Source organism: Ambystoma mexicanum, chromosome 5p (genome assembly GCF_040938575.1).
Source record: "Ambystoma mexicanum isolate Mex_15411 chromosome 5p, UKY_AmexF1_1, whole genome shotgun sequence".
Classification (NCBI taxonomy): domain Eukaryota; kingdom Metazoa; phylum Chordata; class Amphibia; order Caudata; family Ambystomatidae; genus Ambystoma; species Ambystoma mexicanum.
In genome coordinates this window covers 943,072,249-943,094,358 of record NC_090930.1, presented here as the reverse complement: position 1 = coordinate 943,094,358, position 22,110 = coordinate 943,072,249, and the positions used below count along the sequence as shown (strand labels likewise).

Below are 22,110 nucleotides of genomic sequence, written 5' to 3'. Positions count from 1 at the left end.
CAGTGAGATCTGCCAAGTCACGACCAGGGGTGCGTGGTCCGACAGGACTGCTGCCTTGTACTCAGCCTTCCTGATCTCCTCTACCAAGGAGTCCGCCACGAATATATAATCCAACCTGGTTTGCAGGTCGTGTGGGGCTGAATAATGCGAATATTCTCTACGCTGCGGGTGCAGCTCCCTCCATATCTGTCATCTGAAAATCTAGCTTGAGTGAAGCGAGGGCCTTCGCCGCTGGGTTCGGTCTGGTCATCTTATCATCAGACCTGTCCATCACGGGGTTCAGCGTGCAGTTAAAGTCTCCGCCATCTATGACTATTCCGTCCATATATGGGCTAACGGTGGCGTATATATTCCTGAACTATTGTGCGGTATCATTGTTTGGAGCGTAGATGTCCACCATGCTAACTATCTTATTGCCCAACACCCCCATTGATTAGCGCTATTCTCCCGTCCCCTCACACCTCCTGCTGTAACAGTTTAAAGGGAACATGAGGTGCTATCCATATGAGGACTCCCCTAGCATACACCGAGTATGTAGCTCCAATGGTAGTCCTTTTCCATTTACTCTTAATGAGTTCTAGTTTCTCTTTTGCCAGGTGGGTTTCCTGTAGCATCCCTATGTCTATCTTTTGCCACCTCAGGTACATTATGATTTTGTTACGTTTGATGTAGGTATTCAATCCCCGCACATTCCAGATCACGATTCTCAAGTCCCCCATTTTAACCATACCCTCACCGCCCTCCCTCCTCCCTTTTCTTTTCCTGTACAGTTTGACTCGCGTTCGTGGACGTACCGGGCTGTTATCCAATGCTGTCTTCACTATTCCCATCCCCCTCCCCTTCTCCTCCCCAAACCACTCCTTCCCCCCCCTCCCCTTACACAACTGAACCCACCCGACCCTTAACTGCCCACCCCCCAATCCATCCCTGGATCTTAGGCTCCCATGCATCTCGAACCCCACCATGCTATCGCTGGTGTACGGTCACCGCAGGTGGATACTAAACTACAGTATCCCTCCTAAACTCCCTAGTGGGGGTGAAGTTGTGTTCTACAGTGTTACTCCCATATGCAATGCCAAGAGCGTATATATCAATATCGCTTGCAGATCCCCTTATGTGCTGAGCTCTACTCCAATGAGACGCTACTCTACCCCAGCCCACCAGTTCTAGCCCTACATGGAAAGAGAAACGGCGGTTCACTTATCCTTCGCCGTGGGCTCACGGTCTCCAGTTCCTTCTGGGCAGTTCATCGCGTCCATCCAGCTCCCTGCATCTTCCGGGGTCTCAAAGAAGAGTGCCTTGCTGTTGTGCTGAACCCGAAGCCTTGCGGGGTAGAGCAGCACATACTTCAAGCCGGAGTCTTGCATCCTTCTCTTGATCGCTACAAAGTTCAGGGGTCGTTTTTGCACCAGGAATGTATAATCCAGATATGCTGTGATGGTCACTGAGGCTCTGATAATTGTTCCGCCCTTCCGGAAGTACTCCAGGATCTTCTCTCTGTCCCTATGACACAATATCTTGGCTATGATCGGGCGGGGCAGAGCTCCCTGCGGTGGTCTTCGGGTCTGGGTACTATGTGCACTCTCCACTGTGAATCCTTGAGATAGCTTGCTCGTTCCTATTCTTGTTGTAGCATCACCTCGATGTATTCAGTGGGGTCTGGGTGTTTTTCGCCTTCCGACAGCCCCACTATACGGATGTTGTTCCTCCTAGCCCTTCCTTCTGCCTCCTCGGCTCGGTTTTCCAAGTTTTCAACTTTCTGGCGCAAAATGTGTATCTCCCTACTATTTTCTTTATTGGTTTCCGTGGTGACCTTCATGTCCTTTTCCACCATTCCAGTTCGCTCTGCTATGGCTCTGACGTCCTGCCTTAGGAGATTGACATCGATGCTGACCGCATCTATCTTGGCCTCTAGGGATGTTTTCAGGTCGTCCAGTTTAGATTCCCAGGCAACTTTCAGTGCGGCAATGGCTTCTAGGATCTGTTGAACGCCTATTGTCGGCTCTCCTTTCTCAGGCGTGGACTGCACTGGCGGGCTTACTCCCTATTTAGTTTGGCAGGGCTTGGTGAAGATGTCCAGCGAGGACTGTTTCCCTTTTGGTTTGGACGTTTTGGACGCCATCGCACTGCAATGGCCTGCACAGCTGCCACTGTGTGCGTTACCTGTGGGCTATCAATCTTCTCTTGCAGGCATGGGAGGGTATGTCTGGACTGCTCGGGTGGGCTTGCCCTCTGGCTCGGTGTACCCTTTTGTGTCTAGCATGCGCCTATGTCGTATGCGTCGCCATTGCGAATCAAGCCGCTTCTTCTGTGGTCAGGATTCCAGATCACCCCTGGGTCTGAACGGGATTCGTGCGGCGTCCAGCTTCCCCCAATCAGTGCTTCCCTGATCTGGTGTGGGGGGTGCTGCAGTTGTGTTCATACGGGGGCCCGATGGTTGGTTCTTGGCCTTGCGCCATCTTGAGGCCCTCTCATCCAGTGGTATCACCGCTGATCAGTGCTATAATGTCAGCATGTTGGGGGACAAGCATTTGTCTCTGTGTGCATTAACCTTCCCCTGGGCCTTGCCGCAGTCCCTTCCGTGTCCCAAGAGTGACTATTATACAGCTGGAGACCTTGTCACGACAGCCACTGTCTGAACTGCGTGCCGCGTGCAATAATGGGATCTTTACCCCTTCCTGTATTGGCCTGTGACGACCGTTGTTGTCCTTGTCTTTTTGTTCTGGGCCGCGCCCTGTCAGTGTCCTCACAGCCTCCCCCTCCCGTCAAATGGCAGGCTGCCGTGTCCCGTGTGCTTCTTTGGCGAACCAGCCTCTGTGGCCAGTCCCCAGTTTGTGTCGGCGAATGCCGCAGTTATCAGGGGATCAGCAACCTCCAGGTTGCGCGCGTGCGAGGCTTCGCCGGGGGTACGCCTCAACTCCGGGTCCGTTGATCCTTTTGCAGGTGGCCGACTTACGGTTAGACGACCGCATTCGTGTTGCGGTCCGAGGTGCGCTCCCTTGTGCCACAGGCGTCTGTATACTATCTTCGTGGGCGCAGTTATCTCCGACAGCCCGCGGCCCGTGTCCCACGCCGCGCAGCCCAGCTGCCTCCTCAGCTGCGACAATGTTGCAGCTCACTTTCGCTTCTACTGCATCCGCTACTATAGCCGGGCAAAGGCACCGCCCTCGCCACACACAGCCTGCAATGTCAGCTAACATCAGGGGCCAGACAAGGTGTGCGTGCGGTGCCTTAGTCGTTTCTGTGTCTGTCCCTCGCTGGGTGCTCCACAGCAGTATCCTTCCAACCAGCAGTTCAGTCGTCCGGGGGAAGCAATGGACCCGCTACAGCTTTCTGATGTCCGTGATGTGGGTTCTCCTCTGGGCCGTCTCTCGAGTCCCTTTGTTATGCAGCTTCCGCCATCTTGGGAGACACAAGTTCGGACCTCCGCGATTTCTCACGAGTCTCGAGCTGCTCCGACACGCACTTTTCTCAGGGATACGCTGCCTGCATAACATGCTCCATATGTTCACAAGCATGTGCCTTCCTTGCAGTCCACCGCAGGTGCATATATTTGCACTTTTCTGTCAGATCACTGCTCGGATGAGTGGGAGCTCCTCTGCAAACATGTCCTTTTACATGGCGCTCAAGCCACGCCCCCCAAGGTGAGTTATTTAATGGCTAATAGTTTGACTCAAACAATATCGAGGCGTAGCCAAGATTGCCTAACAAGTGGGGCCTGAAGGTAATGTACTTGGGTACTGAGTGGGCATTTACAGAATTTGTGTGGGCCCTACCCTGTCTACGCCGCAGAGTTCAGAATGGATTTCTAGTTTTAAACAATGTAATGGTCTATTTTTTTGTTGTTGTTAATGTTCCTTTATAACACGCTGAATACCAGCGATTGGTTTCTAAGCACTGGATCGGGATTCGAACCTGTGTTGCTTCCAAGACCAGCATGTTGCCCTTGAGCCAACCTTCCTCCACAAGGAAGGGAAGGTGGAGGAGCAGCAGTGGGGTCCAGGCAAACTGTTCTTCAGGGAACAGGAACATCAATGAGCAGCTTGTATCACCAATTCTTAAAGTGAAGAGGCACAGGCAACATTTAAACTCATACATTTCACAGTATTTCTAAAGCTTTCGTCTATTTCTATGCCATGTAAATTAGTCTATATAATGTACTATATAGAAAGTATTGTGCAACCTGTTCAGTCTTCATGGAACAAACAAGGTACGTGAATGGATGATTGCCCTGCACAGTGTTTATTTGACATGGCTGTGAGCTACTGCAATTAAAGCAGGGAATATCGGATTTGTTTTAACTCCTGCATAATTCGTTTTCCCATTTTCCTGTTGTAAACAAAATCTTAGACCTTATGAATATAATTGAGGTCTGATTTTTAAGAGAATGTCAATATTAATGCAATACAAAGGATGAAGCATAATTGTATTGGTAATGGAAAACGTTGCACCCTCTGCACTACTGACAGAATAACCATGCTCTTATACGAATAATTCCCAGCTCCTCGTATTTGGATTCCCTGGTAACAATGTTGATATGTAAATTTGTCTGACTATTTTTTGCTATCTGCGTTGTATAGTTTTTTGTATTGTATTTTTTTTTACCCGTTAAAGTGACCGTTTTCTACAACAGCTTTTAGACTATAATTTCTTCAAATAGGCTTCTTGTGTGTTAGACTTTTTGAACATAAGCTGTGTGAAGAGTATTCATAACCTTGACCGACATCAGGCTATTTTTTGTTTCAAGAGCCCAGTTATCCTGCATGACCAGAAGTTTATTTGATTGAATGTGAAAACATTTTAATTTGTAAGGTATTGTTTTATAGGTACGATGTTGTTACTACATCTGCTGTTTCATCAACAGGCTTTTAAACGTGCACATTACATCGTATGTGCTCATCAATTTTTTAGGGGGGGTGGGAAAGGGCAAATAAGGGTTTGGGCGGGTGGGCAATAGTAAAAAAAATAATAAAAAATAAGTGTGGGTCGGGGTTTGGGCCCCCCCCAAAAATATAAAAACATGAAAAAACATGAGCACAGTCGATGGAAATGTGCACGTTTAAAAGCCTGGCAATGAAACAGCAGGAGATGAAATCACATGGAAACGTTTTATAAAAGGAGCTTAACCTGCTCGTCATCTTTGTCTTGCAGGGACAATGAACAGGTAGCAGATGTCACTGTACCTTCTGTGATGCATCGGATACAATGACGGAGTGCTTTCTGCCTCCTACCAGTAGCCCTAGCGAACATCGCAGGGTGGATCACAGCGGAGGGCTTACCCGCACGCCAAGCTCTGAAGAAATCAGCCCTACAAAGTTCCCTGGACTGTATCGGACTGGAGAGCCATCGCCACCGCATGATATCCTGAATGACCCACCTGATATTGTGTCCGATGATGAGAAAGACCATGGAAAGAAGAAGGGGAAATTTAAGAAAAAGGAAAAAAGAAGTAAGTTTGTCTGTATGCTCTCTTAATGATACCAGCTTACTGGTAGGGAAAAGGTGTGTGTGTCGGTGTGTATGTGTGTGTGTATATATGTGTGTGTGTGCGTCGGTCGGTCGAGCAGCACTCCTGTAATGGATCCAGTGATAGAGACCCAATGTGCAAAAAAGTCAAAAAAAATTTTAGAATTTTATTCAATACAACACACAATTTTTTTAAAAATGTCATCCCATTTTGTGTGTGCCAGCAGATTGCTGTTGGCACGTTTCGCCACGATCTCGTGGTTTGATCACAATATATATACATTTTATTTATGTGTTGTGAAAAGGTTTTCAATACATGATTGACAGATCAATATATTAATACACAGGCAGATAAAAAGGTATATTCAGAGTTCAAGTCATAGGTAAGCAGTGAGGGGAGGAAAAAATGAGAAGGAACCTGGCACAAATGGCAACCGTTCCTCTCAACTAGTGAAGGCTGAGGTTCCATATAATTTCTAATGCATGATCAAAGGGGCTAATCGGCATCCTAAAGCACCAATAGCCAAATAAAAATGGGTTCATCCATGGTGTATTACTCTAGCATAGTTCTGTTTAGAATCAATGTCATGTCCTGTAGGGCAAAGCTCTGCATCCCGTAACTCTCCAGGTATGTTGGACTATAACTCACACAATCTCTCACCATTCGCTACACAGACTAGTGCTGATGGGAGTTTTAGTCCAAAACCTCTGTATGGCCAAAGGTTGCAGGCGCCTGATGCAGGAATGTATTCCTATCCCTGCAGGCTTTTGTGGTCAAATACAATTTTTTAAATTATTTTCTTCTCCAATGCAACCCATGCAAACATAAAATCATATACCTTCCAGGTTCTAAAAAACAATTGAGAGAATTGTGATGAACGTGAACATCTGGTAGTAGCCACTTCTCCTCCATGGCAAGTCTTGAGCGACTGTAACCGTCTCATGTGGTCCCTAGTGTATTGGGGAACTTGTATTCTATGATGTGTTCTCTCTTGTCCCACCTGCCTTGACAACATACAGGGGTCTTCTATCAGGTCAGATAAGATTCCTTCCTGGAAGCAGGTCATTGCTGTTAGCATTCTCCATCTCGGTACATGAGACCAGGATGCCTGAGCCCAGCCAGCACGAGTCTCCTCACCCTCTTCATCCAGCACGTCTGGATTATGCAGCCGTTCAGCACTATGAGAGAAGCGGATCTTCCAGTTCTTATTGTCAATTGAGAAGGGTAGGGTTGTGGCGAACCCCCATTGATACTGAATCTTTCTTTCCGGCAGCCATTCAGTCATGGGTCACAAGGCCCCACTTTTGGCCAATGTAGCCGCAGCCAGATCCTGGTATAGGGAGATGCGTGTGTGTCTGAATTGCATTCTAGGAGACTGTCTGGCCACTGTCATGATGCGTTCTTTAGCTGTATAAAAGCGGATTCTGGCTAATACGTCCAGAGGGGCGCTTTGTGGTTGCCTTGGGTGTGTCTTGTGAACTGTATCCAACTCTGCATTATCTAGGGTGGTAGGGGGGGGACGGTTCAATACAAAACGAAAGAAATGCCACACAAACTCTGTCAGTTCTGCGTCAGTGACAGTTATTGGAATGCCTCTGAGGCAAATGTTATTACGGGGAGACTGGTGTTCCTGCATCCTCGCATCAGGCTTCAATTCTGCTTGATCACTCCCTGACCTCATAATGCTGCTCACAGAGTGTATTCTCCATCTCAGCGGTTCTGTCCTCTACCTCTTCAACTAGTTTATCTAGGATGGTGATTGGCGGCTAACGCTCTGGCATGCTACTCTGGTATTCCTTCTTAATTTGTGTTAGTAGACCCTCCAGGTCGGATTTTGTGACAGACTGGAAGGGAGGGTTGGCTACCTGCTGCAGAGCCAATAGCATGGACCATTGCTACCACCTGTTCACCTTTTTCTAGGCTTCTCCATAGTATTCTGTAGGAGGGCGGCAGTGTCTGCCTGCCTAGCACATTTTGGTGGTTTTGCCATGATGGTTGCCTTGAGTTCTTGTTTCCAGCACCAGAGATGATAATGTGCCACAAGCTGCAGTGCTGGAAGGGGTGGGGGGAGGGAGACACAGACGGACACACAACCAATCCAGGTGATGAAGAGTGGCCTCCTGGTCCGAAGGTAGAGCACCAATTATTACACAGCTCCCTTGTTGCCAGCAGACTCTGTACAGGAGGGGCTTCCTCCAATCCATCGATGGTCTACACCATCTGCAAGGGGGAAGCGGGACTGGAGCCAATGCCGAGATCGGAATGGGGAGCCCATCTGAAAACAGCACTGAGGCAGCAGTAGGAAGAGAGCATCTGCTGCAGGACCATGGCATGTGGAGACAGTCAGGCAGCCACCAGGAGCCTGAGTCAGAGTACAGTGGCAGAGGATCTTCAACCTTTGGCCTTGTCGAACAACGAAAAATATAGGGGTTAAGAATAGTTGATTGGATTTATTAGTCTATTGCTGGAGCTCCAGAAGGTGCATTGATTTGAAAGGGGCAGATAGAGGGAGCATGATGTGATATTCTCTACAGTTTTACCACACTTTACAGTTTTCAGTTTAACAGTGCCAAACCTGCAAATAGTGACTATATAAATCATACATGATAAATAGGAAAACAATGTATTGACAAAATCATGTAATGAAAAAGTGTTAACTGGCATTTCACAAAAACCAATAGTTCATAATTCTCATCACAAACAGTTACAATCATATAAAACAAATAAAGACATCCTAAAGTGAACATGTGAATGGCAAAGTCAAAACATAGTAAAACACATATACAACAATCAACATAATGCAAACAAGAATTCTTCCCATATGTAACATTCTGTATGCCTAAGTATATGGTAGAGCTATGTGGTAGAGCACAATAACGCAACCAAGTGAACCTAAGTATATAGGTACATGTTTAAGAAAGCAGCCGGCCTGAGACCAAAGTGCCACACCTAGAAAGTGTGGATAGGAACAGGTGCAGCCCCTTTGTGTCATCAGTTTTTAGAAGCGGGACACAATTAGAAGGTCTTGAGGTGGTTCGTCATTGAGAAGTTTACACTCCGTGATAGAGGTGGCTCACTTGCACAAGTGTTTTCCCAGCGTGAATTGTTTTGGATTTACCACCTGCAGACCCATGTCCATGAGCTCAATGAGACTATAGAATGGAGTACGGTCTGTGGTGGTTAACATACTTTTCCTCAGCTGGCATGATTGCAGGGCTTTCAACCATTTGAGGTGATTTAAGGCTGTTTTTAGGTACCTTATCGATTTAATGGTAATTCTGTTTCATTCCGTATTTTGTTACATGAACGGCTTGCACCTTTACTGTGCCTGTTTGTGATGCTTTGTGTATTATCTTTGCTATTTATTCCTTTGCCTAATGCAGTATGTGTTGCTTAATTATGACCATTTGGGTGTCACTACTCTTCTAATAAATATTTAGGATTCAGTTCTTTTCTTTGGGAGAACTTGTGTTTTGCTTTAGTTCCTTCTGTTTTCCATTTCAACTTCTTTGATTAAAGCACAGAAATCAAATGCAATCACATTGGAGTGAAATGTTTCTGTTCCAACACGGCATCCACTAAAAAACATATTTGTTTTCTGTTCTAATATGACATGTAGTGTACTAGAAAAAGTGGGCTTCATCTTGAAAAGAGAAGCTTTGCTAGGAATAATGGCCTAAATACTTCAAGTTTGTCGCTGTTAAACTAATCTGGCTACAGGCACAGAATTAAGGGAAGCTATGAAAGGCTTTTCTTTCTTTTTTTCGGACAATAAAAATACTCAATATATAGGGGGCATATTGTACCCTTATCACCCCCACCTCGTTTCTAATCTTGCCTCCCTTCTACGAGGGGACCCAGGTCTCATGTTTGAGACATAGCTTTTTGGTTCTTTTACAACTCTTGTGCCAGAGTTGCTCTTCTCCCCTGCAACCAAGTGTAAGTTAATTTTTCTGAACACTGGATTTCATTAACTGTGGTGTGTGGATAAATCATGGGCCTCATTACGAGTTTGGAGGTAGCCATGCCGCTATTTGCGGCATGGCTGCCTCCAAACATGGGTCCGGGTTCCCTGAATGGGGACTTACCGGGTCATTCCAACCTTGGAGAACCAAGTATTTCACCATTCAGGGAAGTCATCTCAATTCCCATTTCGAGCCCCCATAGGGCTCAATGGGAATGGGGGAGGGAGCTAATAACGGGTCCGTTATTAGCTCCCTGGTCCTTTAGCAGGTCCTGCTAAGTGCGGCTGGTTTTACCAGTCGCCCTTAGCGGGACCCGCTAAACGACCTCAGAATGCGGCGGTAAGGGGTTAACGGCACCAGCATTCTTACCGGCGCCGTTAACCACTGACCGCCGCACTCGGAATGAGGCCTCATGTATATTTCTAGGCTCTTGGAGGGCACTAACATGACCTTTTAAATTTATTTTGCACTGCAGGCCAACTGGTCCCTTCAAGCAAGATGTCGGTCGGCTTAAAAGGTGGCCACTTAAAAACAAAAAACATTGCTGTATTGTATGTTTGCCCCTTAATAGCTCCATGGTCCCAAGGTTCCCAGGAAAGAGACCTCTTAGCTGGATCCAACAAGCCAATTAGGGAGCCACATGGTTATATGTGGGCCTGTGGATTGTACCAATCAAAACCAGATTTAGGAAATACTTTTTGGTTATTTTGGGGCAATTTTAAAAGAAATTCCAAATATATTTCTGGCAAATTTGGCACTATAGACTCACTCCTGTTGAATGCTTCCACAAATTCTTTCAGCGGTTTGGAATACAAGTAAAACAACCTTTGTGGATGGGGAATGAAAGTGCTGACACATTTTGAGGAACCACTCCATAACATTGACCCCACTGGGGAACGTCCTCCAAGGATGTTTTCTTGGTCCATTTCTCTTTATATTGTACACCTCGTCAGGCTGCAGCCTGATCTTTCCTATGGCTACTCGTAGTGTTTTTCGATGACGCCCAAATACTTGTATTGTTCACTCTTGAACCATCCACTGAAATATTTGACTCTCACAATAGGACTGAGACAAGGCTGTGTTTTAGCCCCAATCATCATACCTATCAAACGTGGGCGATGTGAGAAACCTGAAGGTATCTCACCCGCTAGTCCCCAGGGATCTGTCATTGAGGTGGCCAGGACACGGCCATCGCTTTTGGATCCAGTTCCTGGGGTTGGACCAGTGAGGGAAGATCACCTGGATGAGGTGTCTTCAGGGGGTGGAAGTGGGACACCGGATGGCGAGACTGAAACACCTTTTCCCCATCCTACCAGATAGGATACTTAGGAACTCAGCCCCCCACCCCCTTTCCCGACACGAACACTTTTTCACGGACACTTCACTGTGAGAGAAAACGGACTAACACCAGAGCTGTATACCTGACATGTCCCAACACAATGGTCAGGCAGAGTCGGGCAATTACTGATCATTACACACACATGACTTCCATCACACAGCCCCACACAGATAAAAAGCAGAGCATGAAAGCACACTCTGAGCAAGGCAAAGCACACAAGGAAGCAGCAGTTCCAAGATGGGAGTTTAATACGAGGAGAAAGATGGCAAGACCAGAGAGGGTTGCAAGGAGGGTAGAAAGACTGTTACTTTCATGAGCCGAAAAGCTGAAGAAACCTGCATTGTGTGTCAGAGTTACCCAGGACTCTCCCGCATCGATAACCAAGGCGAGGAGGAAGGTTTGCCGCAGTGGTACTGTCCTTGGCTCCTACAAGAAAGCAACGCCAGTAAAGTCAGCACAGCTGTTGAGTCGGGGAAGCTGATACCAGACTAGTTTGTGTTACAGCCAAGGTTGCAAGCGGCAACATTGTATAGAGAATCTGAAGAGAACAGTGTGAGAAGCATATGTGACGAGCAACGCAAATAATTAAACAGCAGTTGAGTGATTGAACTATTGAAGCCAAGACAGATACCATAAACTGAGTGGTCCGGCGCAACATGTGTGCTCATTCATAGGTCTCTATTAGATGGGAGATAGCAAAGGTAAATAGGAATTGTGAAATCAAAGTGGTCCTGCAACATGTCAAGCTAAACCGTGTGCACATTTCGAAAGTCTTCGATAGTTGATACTAACTGAAATTAGTCCGAACCTGGCTGAGGGAGACTAATTGTGTAAGAGGAAGAATCTGAGCCCGGCTGAGGGGGATAAGGGGTGAACAGTGAGTACCCCGAGAAAAGAATATTATATGAACATTGTAAAAGGGGATCTGAGCATGGAAGAGGGGGGATCCAAAGTAACGATCGTTGTATTAAAGGGATCTGAGCCCAGCTGAGGGGGATCCACGGTGAAGAGCGAATCTCCTGAATGGAGTACTTGTAAGAGGAAAATAACATTTTGTTTGTTTTGGTACATCAGGCCCTGTGAATCAAGGGACTTTGATATGTAAAGAGACTTGGGCACAGAAGGCCCTGATGCTAGTGATTGAACTGTATCCTCATGCCGAAGAAGCCAGAGATTGTGTTATGCTTGAGTGAACCGCCTTGTCCTGTGCTGAAAATGTGGGGAAGGGAGCCAACGGCCTAAACATCCTGACATGTAAGTTTTGTGAACACTTCTTTCTTTTTCTTAAATTCTACCCCCCCAACTATTTGTATTTAGAGGTAAGGATTGGCAATAGTTTTTATTAGTATAGGCCCTTTTATTTTGACAAGACACCACCAAGACTGTTATTATTATTTGATGGTCGTAGCTTGTTCCCATCTGTAGATTTTGGATTAGATGGGCGTTTATCATACCCTTGTTGGAGTTCAGTAAACACCCTTGAACTATGGTCCCTTGTGTCTGTCCTACTGTTGATACCATGCCTTCCTTACAGAGACCATTTAGAGAATCCACAATCCTTTCCTGTAAAGCTGGGTAATTTCAGCCTATTGTGGCTGTCCTATCCAAGCGATATTCTCATCTTTGATCCCACCCAAACGGGACTGCAGAGGAAACCGACTGCATGCAGTAAATATATGGAAGCCAATTATTTAAAAGCAAATGTGGATCCAAAAAACTATCACATTTAAAAATCGGAAGGAGAGGGAGTTTCTCCTAGCATGTAAATAAAGTACCATTATAGCAAGTTCAGTCTATAACCTACTTGGGCTTTACAATAATAAACAACAAAAGCATCCAGCTACAGTGGGACGACTTACTGAATAAAGCAAAATTGAGAGTGCAGATGAAGATGATAAAAAAATACTATACATTTTCTGTCATCCTGTCATAAATCAAAGCCATACCAAAACTAAATTATGGGTTGGAACTTATGCAGTCCAAAGAACAAAAGCACTAAAAAAAAAATAAGTCTAATGTGGTCATCAGTGTTTGAATATGGAATATGCCTCAGTCCCTGCCTGTAGCAATACTGTGAAATATGTTGGGGCTCTCCTCATTTTCTGCTATGGTATGGTGGCGTAGGTTGAATTTAATTTATAAGATTCTTACACCGCCACAGAATCCATGTTTTGAAGTTCTGAAAGAGGCATGTAGCACGAAGTAGCTGAAGTGGTTAATTTTATAGAGGAATCTAATAGGATCAACCATGGAAGAATTGACAGAGGCCAAATATACATTTGATTGGGCACTTAATAGAGATCAAACTTTGTAAAATGTCCCTCTGCTAGTTATTGAGCAACTCTCATTAGATTCCATTTGAACCTGATTCCTATACGGGATAGGGTAGGGTCTTGGCTGAACTTTCTTTTTTATTGAGTGTTTTAATTGAAGTTTAACATACAACGCCCATCAAGCCCCCCCGCTTAACCCACGCCCTACCCCGCCCTTCCTAGGTTCCATTGTGAGAAAAAACAAAAGTATGACCGCAGTGGTTTTGCTTATGTTGTGCCAAGAATTCTCAATCTTTGTGGCCACATGGATTCTCTCTAGTCATTATGTTATAAAGAAAGTATCGCTCCCCATTCCGTAATAAACTTTGATTGTTCCCTGTGAAGAGAGGAAGTCGGGAAGTCGTCCATTCCAAGGAAACAAAGTGCCAAATATTTGCAATCAAGTCCTGTTCTCCTGGGGAATCCGACTGCTTGTGGGCAAGCATCAATAATGCTGCAAGAGACAAGATCATATTTGGCTTCCTCTGACGTTGTGCCATGCCTTTGTGCTCTGGACCTTTAAGACCCATAGTACATTGCTCCATACCCTTGGTCCCCCGCCGACGAAAGAATTCCTCTAGCCTGCTATTCATATCTTTCCAAAACTCTGTAATTCTGAGGCAGCCCCACCAAATATGTACCCCGTTTCCTGCCCCCCCACATCCCCTCCAACAGAGGTCAGAAGTTAGGATTAAAATCGGTGTAGTTTAGCTGGAGTGTAGTGCCACATCACCATCATTGTCAGCCACATCTCTCTGATTTGGATCGCCCTGGTTAGTTTAGTAATATCTGCTGAGGGACGCTCCCATTGATCTAACGGAATCAAGCATTCCAGAGTTGCTTCCCGCTGTAGCATGTATGGCCATGTCGGGGTCTCGAGGTCAACTGATAACACCCCTTATATAGCACTGGTATCAGTTTCCTATCCCCTGGGTCAGTTGTGATGTATTTTTCAAATGGAGTTAAGTGTCTTGTTGCTGCTATTTTCACCATGGGTTGAACCAACCAGTGTCGCAGTTGGCAGTAATGGTATCTCTCGAATGCCTGTACCCCAGTCAATTTTACTTTGCTCAAACTGTTTTATACCTGTCCGTTAACCATATCCATAGTCTCAAACACCTGTTCCCCTCCCACTGTCTGAATTCTCCCAGCTCTACACCGGGGAGAACTGCAGGTTCTGCATATTCTGTGGTCAATCTGCATGTGGTAGCCATAGGATCTCATCTAGCGGCTTCCGCACTACAGCCCTAGCCGTTCTGCACCATATTTTATTTTTGCTATCCCCTCACCATTCTTTAATCACCCTGAGTGGGCCACCACAAAGTGTGAACATTTTCGGAGGGCCAAACCCCCTTTATCCCGGCTCACCATAAGTACCCTTGCAGAGACCCTAGGTTTTTGTTTTCCCCCATAGGAATGACCATATTCATTTCTGGAGCAATTTAAAGAATGACAGCGGAAGCCTGACTGGCAGTGCCTGGAAAAAGTATAGTATTTTTGGAAGAATCGCCATCTTTATGGTGTTTACCCAACCAAGAGACTGTCAGGGTACTCTATCTGCCCAATAGTTGCTTCACCTTCTCCAGGAGGGGAATGTCATTTGCTACGTATACTTCTGGTAAAGATGTGGCTATCTGGAGGCCTAAATACGCTAGCCGGTCGTCAACCATCTTGAATAGGGGGGGGGCTACGTTGTAGTGTGGGTACTTGGGAAGCACTTGTGGACAGGTTTATCATTTCTGATTTCTTGATATTAATTTTCAGGTCTGCTACCGTCCCAAACCCATCTAATTCTTGGGATATCCCTGTCATGGATGTGTCTGGGTCAGTAACTGTAAGAATCATGTCGTCCGCAAACACCATAATTTTGTGCACCCCCTTCCCTCCCAAAGGGATTCCTTTTTAATATGGTCCGACAATCGAATTTTGGTCAGCAGGAGTTCTAAGTATATTGCATAAGGCAACAGGGACAATCGGAAGCCCTGTTTCGTCCCTCTTTGGATATTTATAGGTTGAGAAAGGGATCCATTAATGTGCAGCCTAATCGTTGGGTTAACATTCAGTACAAAACGTTTATTTCGGTAAAACAAAGCATACCATATCTGCAATGTTGCCTACCTAAATACTGTCCTTCCTGAGCCCTTTGCTCATCTACCTCCAACCTTCTGCCAGTGAGCCAGTTCTCCAAGCAGAGATTCCTCTGCAGGGCCTCCCTCTGGAATAGCCTCCCTGCCGCACTCCATTTTGAGCCTTATCTCCTTAACTTCAGGAAGCTCCTTAAGACAGTCCTCTTGGCCTCTTCCTTCTCTCTCCCTCTACCCGGCTAACCTTTCTCTCCACTCTATCCAACTCTCCCTCCTTTTCCACGCAGCCTGCTGAATGGCCGCCTGGTGTACCTCAGACTCTCACAGGTCCCCGGCACCCTCGCCAGTCCTGTCCCACTTTCCTCCAGGCCTTGTACTTGCCTCATTGTTACTGTACTTGGTCAATGACCTATGAGAGTGGCATCTCTCAGCACTTACCGTAGCTTCTGACTGACTGGGCGCACTTGGTCCCCTCCACCAGTCCCACCCACTTCCACCCCCTGCACTTGTCCCACCCCCCTCTCCTGCATCTGTCTGTGTACTTGCACAATCTGAATGCACCATGCCCTGAAGATCGTCTATCTGTTTTTCCCTTGTCTACCCTCCTTGCATGGTGGTGCCTCAATGCACTTGGAAAAACTGCTGAATCGTCATCGGACCCATTTGCTGTTATCTACACCGTTAATTGTATTCTAGGCACTTTTTCCATGCTCCCACTCTGCCAGTGCAGACCCGTATCGATCAGAAATTTAAGGGCCCTGAATGACTGTTATTTTTTCCCCTTGTTCCCTCCCTCCTTGAGCGCTTTGAAACACTTGCTTTGTGTATAGGTGATTTACAAATAAACAATACCATACCATAAAAACACAATAAAATTAACAGTAAACAATAAAACAATTTAAATTAACATTAGAAAATCCTTAAAAAAAACAAAACCACAAAATTCATACACAGACCGATCTAATTAAAAATTCTCTCAAGGGCAAAGCGTGCTTTAAGAACATCAAGTAAGTCCAACCAGGCTCGTAGCGTCGAAAACCACAACCCTGCAAGACGGGTTTCAATGTGTATTCTCCAATCGTTGAGGAAGCGGGGCAAAATGGAAAAAAGTGTGCCAGATCTTCTTTGCTGGGCCCCACAGAAAACACATGACTGATCCCTTAGACCAGACCATCAACACAGCGCTCAAATGTATGCAATTTAAACGTGCCCTTGAAACGAGAAAGCGCTGGGACGGGTGGTTGGCCCAGCTTAGATTTTTTGGTGGCCTGGGAGAAGTGATAATCAGATGTTTCCTGTTAGTTGGCTTCATGATCTCCAAAAACTCTCTCCTAACTAAAAGAGACTGGAGTACACCTGCTTTTGTAGACTTTATGACCTTTGGGGAGAATAAAGTTGGCATAGAAAAACAATGACCCACACATGCATCACCGACAGGGCTTTCACATACCTGAGCCGGGGGATTTGTATGCAGGGATCTCTAGACACCAAGTAACATTTCCTGGGTCAAAATATCTTTAGTGTTCTCCCAAATTCTGGGCTAATGACTGGCCGTCGGAGATGCAGCCAGATCGCCCAAATACCAGCAGCCCAATTCTTGGTGAACTGCAAAATTGGGGGTTGACCAGGCAACTCCTACTTTCTACACTCCCCCCTGCTCCCTTCGTTCTGCTGACCACTTCCTTCTCACCGTTCCTCCATCCCCTTGTGCCCCCTCCAGCTTCTGCTCCTTCCAGCTCCTTGCCCCCCTGCACTGGAACTCCTTGCCACTCTCCCCTCTATTCCTTCCTTCTCCTCATTCTGCACATCCCTTAAATCTCTCCTTCTCCATTCCCCGCTATGAAACCCCTTCCCCCTTCTTGCTCCCCCTCCTTCCTTCATCTTTTTCTCCTTGATCATCTCCCTCCCCTCTCCCTCCACCCCACTCTCACCTCTTTTCCCCTTCCGTTTCCCTCCTCCTTCTCCTCCCCACCCCTCCCTCTCTGTTCTACGGCACTACTACTCTCCCTCTTCCCTTCAGTTTAATTGCTCTTCTCACTGTTTTGTGGACTGATTCATAATTGTAATTTGCTTCTACTGTTATAATGTTTTATGTATCAAGTTGTTAAAATGTTCAGCGTTTTGTAGTAAAGCACCATATAAACAAAATAAATACAAATAAATGCAAATACAAACTCCAGAATGCTCTTAAAAAAAAAAAAATCTCAGCCACCTGAAAAGGCTCCATGTTACCCAATACCCACAGCTCCACACTATATCTCACCACAGAAGCGGTTTTGCCATGATGGACTTTGAGCACAAACTCTGTCTGCTTTATTTTAAAAGATCTCAGAGTTCTAGCTACCTCTCCCCCCAATTCTTAGGGACTGCTTCTCGACATGTGCCTCTGCCCCAGGATTTGCAGAGAATCTCACCCCCAGGTAGTCAAAATATTCCACTCTTTGGATTGATTCCCCTTTATAAAAGATAGATGAAAACCTTGGGGAGTGCTTCCCCCTGCAGTAGACCCTATCTGCAGCTCAAGCGTATCCATAAAATGGGAATAATCATCAACAAGGTGTTGTAGACATCTGGCGGTGCGAGCTAATACAATCTTATCATCTGCATAGGCGACTAATGGCAAACACCTATTTCCAAGCCTAGGAAAATTGGAGGATGATTTCAGTAGATGATCATAAAGGCCATTAATGTAAAGGCAGAAAAGTAGGGGCCAAAAGAAAACCTTGGCCCACCCCACATTCCACCTAAACGATGGGGGTGCATTGTCCAGCAGCTCCACTCCTGACTTGAGCCACCGTAGAAAAGGGGTAATCTTTCCAGGAGATCCACCAAAGCACCAGGGCAATTCATGGATTTGAACACACCCCACAACCTAACATGGTTGACCTTGTCAAATGCAGGGCTCAGATCCATGAAAGCCAAGAAAATCGGCTCCTCCTCCTTGATAAATGAGTGCGCCATCACCAAATAAAGATTCAAAACCTGCTCTGCTATACCTGTCTGCTGCGCCGTTTGGTTGCTTGTGTTCCCTTAGAGTCTCACTGGGTACCAGGCTCCTCCACAACCAGTCTTCCTTTGCACAGCCTCCTGCCCTACCGCGCACTTAGGGGCTGTAACTGTTACCCCTACACCCCCCCGCCTCCTTGCACTTAAACAGAGACTCGCGTGCCCGTGCACTACTCGGAGCCATGCTGCCCTGATCACACTTCCCCCTTCTTCCCTTGCACTTCCCCTCTCATTCCTCCTGCTCCTCTTGTCACACTTGCACAATTCGAATTACACAAGGCCTAGTAGGATCGTTTGTCTTGTCCTCCCTATGTCTTCCTTCCCTTGCTTTGTGGCACCTAGAAACTCTTGTGTACAGGCACGTTATAAATGCCATATCCTATATCATGCCCGGTCAAAGGCCCAAATGAATAGGGGAGAATAAGTTTGTGCTCTCTACCCAGGACTTCAATCTTCCGCTAAAGGCCCACCCAGAATCTTGGATACTTAATCTAAAAGGAGATTGGTGTGTAAGACGCTGGGAATGCCCTTGGCCCCTTTTTATATATTGGACACATTATCGCACGAGACAAGGACGCAGGGAGACGGCCTCCAGCACAAACAGCATTGAATCCCAAGGTCAAAATGGAGGCCCACAGGTTTGGCTATTCCAAAAACAGATCTGCAGTGATAGTATCCAGACATGGGGGTTTGTTCCTGCCTTGGTTCTTGATGGCTGAACAAATTTCCTCTACTGTAAAGACAAAATTGTCTTCTGTACCAAATGATAACTGTTTAATCTCCAGGCTAAGTGATCTGACACTAGCCATACCCACAGAATCATTACTGAAAATGGAGGAGTAGTGTGCAACCCATTGCTGTTCCGAAACCATCACATGTTGACCATCTGGTTTGAATTTGTAAAAGGCCCCCTATTGACGATGTCCCAGAAAAGTTTAGCATTTTTAGTAACTGAAGAATTGATCCACTCCTCTCCCCTTCAATGTTGTGCTTTCTGCGAGCAATGGCTTTCTTGTATATAGCTCGAGCCCTGGTTAAATTGAGCTTTGTAGACTAGGGATTTTTCAAGGTTCTTAGCACAGAAGACTTGACTTTTGCACACTCTGTGTTAAATCACCTAGTATAGGACCTACTTTTTCTTTTGCTCAGCCTCAAAGTAAATGTGGCCGAAAGATTGGACAAAAGAAGTAAGAAGTCAGACCAGCTAGCACCCTGATCTGTATTACCAGAGAAGAAACTTTCCAAAATCTGCCAATTATTTCTGACAATATCCCTCAACATACTCATGATCGACTGATTACCATTTGAACCTGCACTGCAGGGCGACCGGGGGCACCTCTCAGGAACTGGTCAAGCCTACAGGAGAGGACTTACCCTGGAGTAGAAGTTCGAGCCGAATAGGAAAGTGGTCACTGCATAAATCATCCAGCACCCTAAACCCACTAATACAATCCCAAAATGTTACTGGGATGCAGAAATAATCAATAGTGGAGTGCCCTAGCGTAGAAAGAAAAGTAAAATTCCCCGGAACATCCTCGGGGAGACTACCATTGTCTGCGTGCAGCACCCATCTATAGATAAACTTCCAGAGCCCAGGCCACTCCCTGCAAGTTCTAACATGATGGGGGGGTAAAATGCCAGCCAAATAATCTTCAGTAGGGTCAAGCAAAGTGTCACCTGCTTCACTGCCCAATTTAACATTGGAATCTCCACCCAGCCCCCCCAAGATAAGAAATACATCATTTGCAGACGCCCAACTGACCAAGCCTTCCATCACAGTGGCTAAAATTGAAAGGCACTTCTTACCAAATTGGGCATAGGGGCTATTATAAAAATGGACCACCAGAACATCACAGCCACCCACTCTACGAATTCTCACCGCCTGCAAGAAAGGGGAGGAGTGCTCCAAATGAAAAAGTTCACTCATAAGGCGCAACTTAACCAAAATACATAACTCTCATGAGAACGCCCCCTCATGCTTCTCAACGCCGGCATGGAGTAGGCCGTAAACCCTTCAACAGCCACATCCTCTCGCCCAGAATTCCTTTATTAAAACAATATTGTCCCTTCAAAGAGTGACGGGGAACAGGGTGGCCTAGTCTGATGTTAATGCCCGTCACGTTCCAGGAAACTTCACACCACCAATAATTCTGTGGGCAGTGGGAAAAGAGATAACACAGACAGCACATCAAAGAAAGGAGGACTCTTGGTAGGCAGACCTTCACCGGACAATACTGAGCCTCCCTCTCTGCTAAGATCCTAGAGTCCCTAAAGTTGCTTAGTTGGAGGTGTCGGAATAACAGATGCACACACCCTATCCGGGCCTGCTGTGAAATCAGGAAGGGCACTGGGGGGTGGGGCGGTTGGGTAAGTCGACCCTGCCTCCAGTTCAGATCTAGCCAAATCAATGATGGAGCGATTAGGATCAATAAAAGGCTTGTAGTGACCACCAAGCCTAGGGTAACTGGTACCTGTGATGCTGGAAATGCATTGGCGGGATAGGGCCCCCATATCATTGTTCTGTACTCCCTTGTGTGTGTTCTGGGTTGTGTTCTGCCCAGGAATCTAGTTGGGACTCCTGGCAGTGTAGCTCTTCCTCTTTTTGGTTCTAGTTAACTGTGACCCTTGGGATACCCTTATGACACCCATGGGTGGGGTACAACCCTGTACCCCTAAAGTATATGTTTGGGCACCTGTGTGTTGCCTACAGAGCAGGGTAAGGGCTGGTGGTAGCTGCTGAATGTGACCGGTGCCGTGAGTATCCTCCATTTTGGGATACCCAGGCCCTGCCATAGGAATCAGTGGATTCCTGATAAATGGAAAGATGGCCCCTGGGGCCTCTTCGTTTCTATTGCCTGTTACCTTGTTTTCCCAAAGTCCTGGGAAGCCCTGACTCTGCCCCTTCCCCTAACTGGCTGTTGGGTGGAAGAACCATGTATGGTATTGTGGGGTAGTCCAGGCAAGACTGGCTGGACCCTTCCCAGTGACTGTATGTTGTGGGTACACCTTGGGGTTGGACCTGTGTGAACAATATGCATTCTGTTATGTTATGGTTGTCTGGTTTCTGTGTGTGTGACACAATGAATGATGCAATCCTGCCTGAAACTGACATGAATGCAGTGTGGTGTCCTGAAAGGCTGTGTTCTTGCCCCAATCCACATTCCTTGTTATGGGTGTCTGGGTGGAAGTGAATGGGCTGAATGCATGTGAGCCTGATTGGCTGCCTGCCTGCATGACTGCCCTTCTGTGTGATTGGCTGACTGAGCCTGGCTCTGCCAGAGTGAATGAGGCACAGATGTGTATATCTGGGGATCTCTCACTTACCAATTTGTTCAGAAGCTGATGCTGAAGTTGAAACTTGAAGCTCATCCTTGAAGCCCAGCTGGAATAAGAAGAATTGCTGCTGCATTTATTTTGACGAAATCCAAAAGCTGCCGAGGACTGATCGAGAGAGGACTTGGCTAGGAGACCTCTCACTGCGCTACAAGGGACCATTGTGCCAAAAAGCTGCTCTTCATCGAGGCAACCTGGAAGCCACTCTGAAAAGGTTGTCGACCCCAGAAGGGGTCCACCGAGAGTCTTTAAGTAAAGCGCTGGGAGAACAAGGCCATCGAAGTCCATTGCCGTCGACTGGGGTTCAGAGGATTTCCGCAACCGCTGGAAGCCAGTCGAGTCGTCCAGAAGCAGGGACAGCTTGACGCTGTGCTGCTCGACGACCGGAGCCACAAAGCTCGACCTTGCCTAAGAACATTTGAACGAAAGGCTTGCTTGCCTTCACCCGCTTTGTCCCGACAGACGAAGTCGAGGTGGTCGGCTACTGAGGAAAGTCTTTCGGTGGGTTTCCTGCCACCCAAAGCCTACAAAGACATCCCGAGGACACTGACGGAGTGAAGATCCGAGGTCCAGCCCATGTTCGAGTCCCGATCGCCAAAGCTAT

The 22,110-nt window shown here is 46.6% G+C and overlaps 1 protein-coding gene across 1 annotated transcript in view; it reads left to right on the top strand.

The window, feature by feature from the left end:
- RALBP1 (ralA binding protein 1) overlaps positions 1-22,110 on the top strand; it is a 593,582-nt gene that overhangs the window by 37,235 nt on the left and 534,237 nt on the right. The window contains exon 2 of the mRNA XM_069613390.1: positions 5,152-5,449. Coding sequence (XP_069469491.1) covers positions 5,206-5,449 — 244 coding nt within the window. The 5' untranslated portion in view covers positions 5,152-5,205. The remainder of the gene's footprint in view (positions 1-5,151; positions 5,450-22,110) is intronic.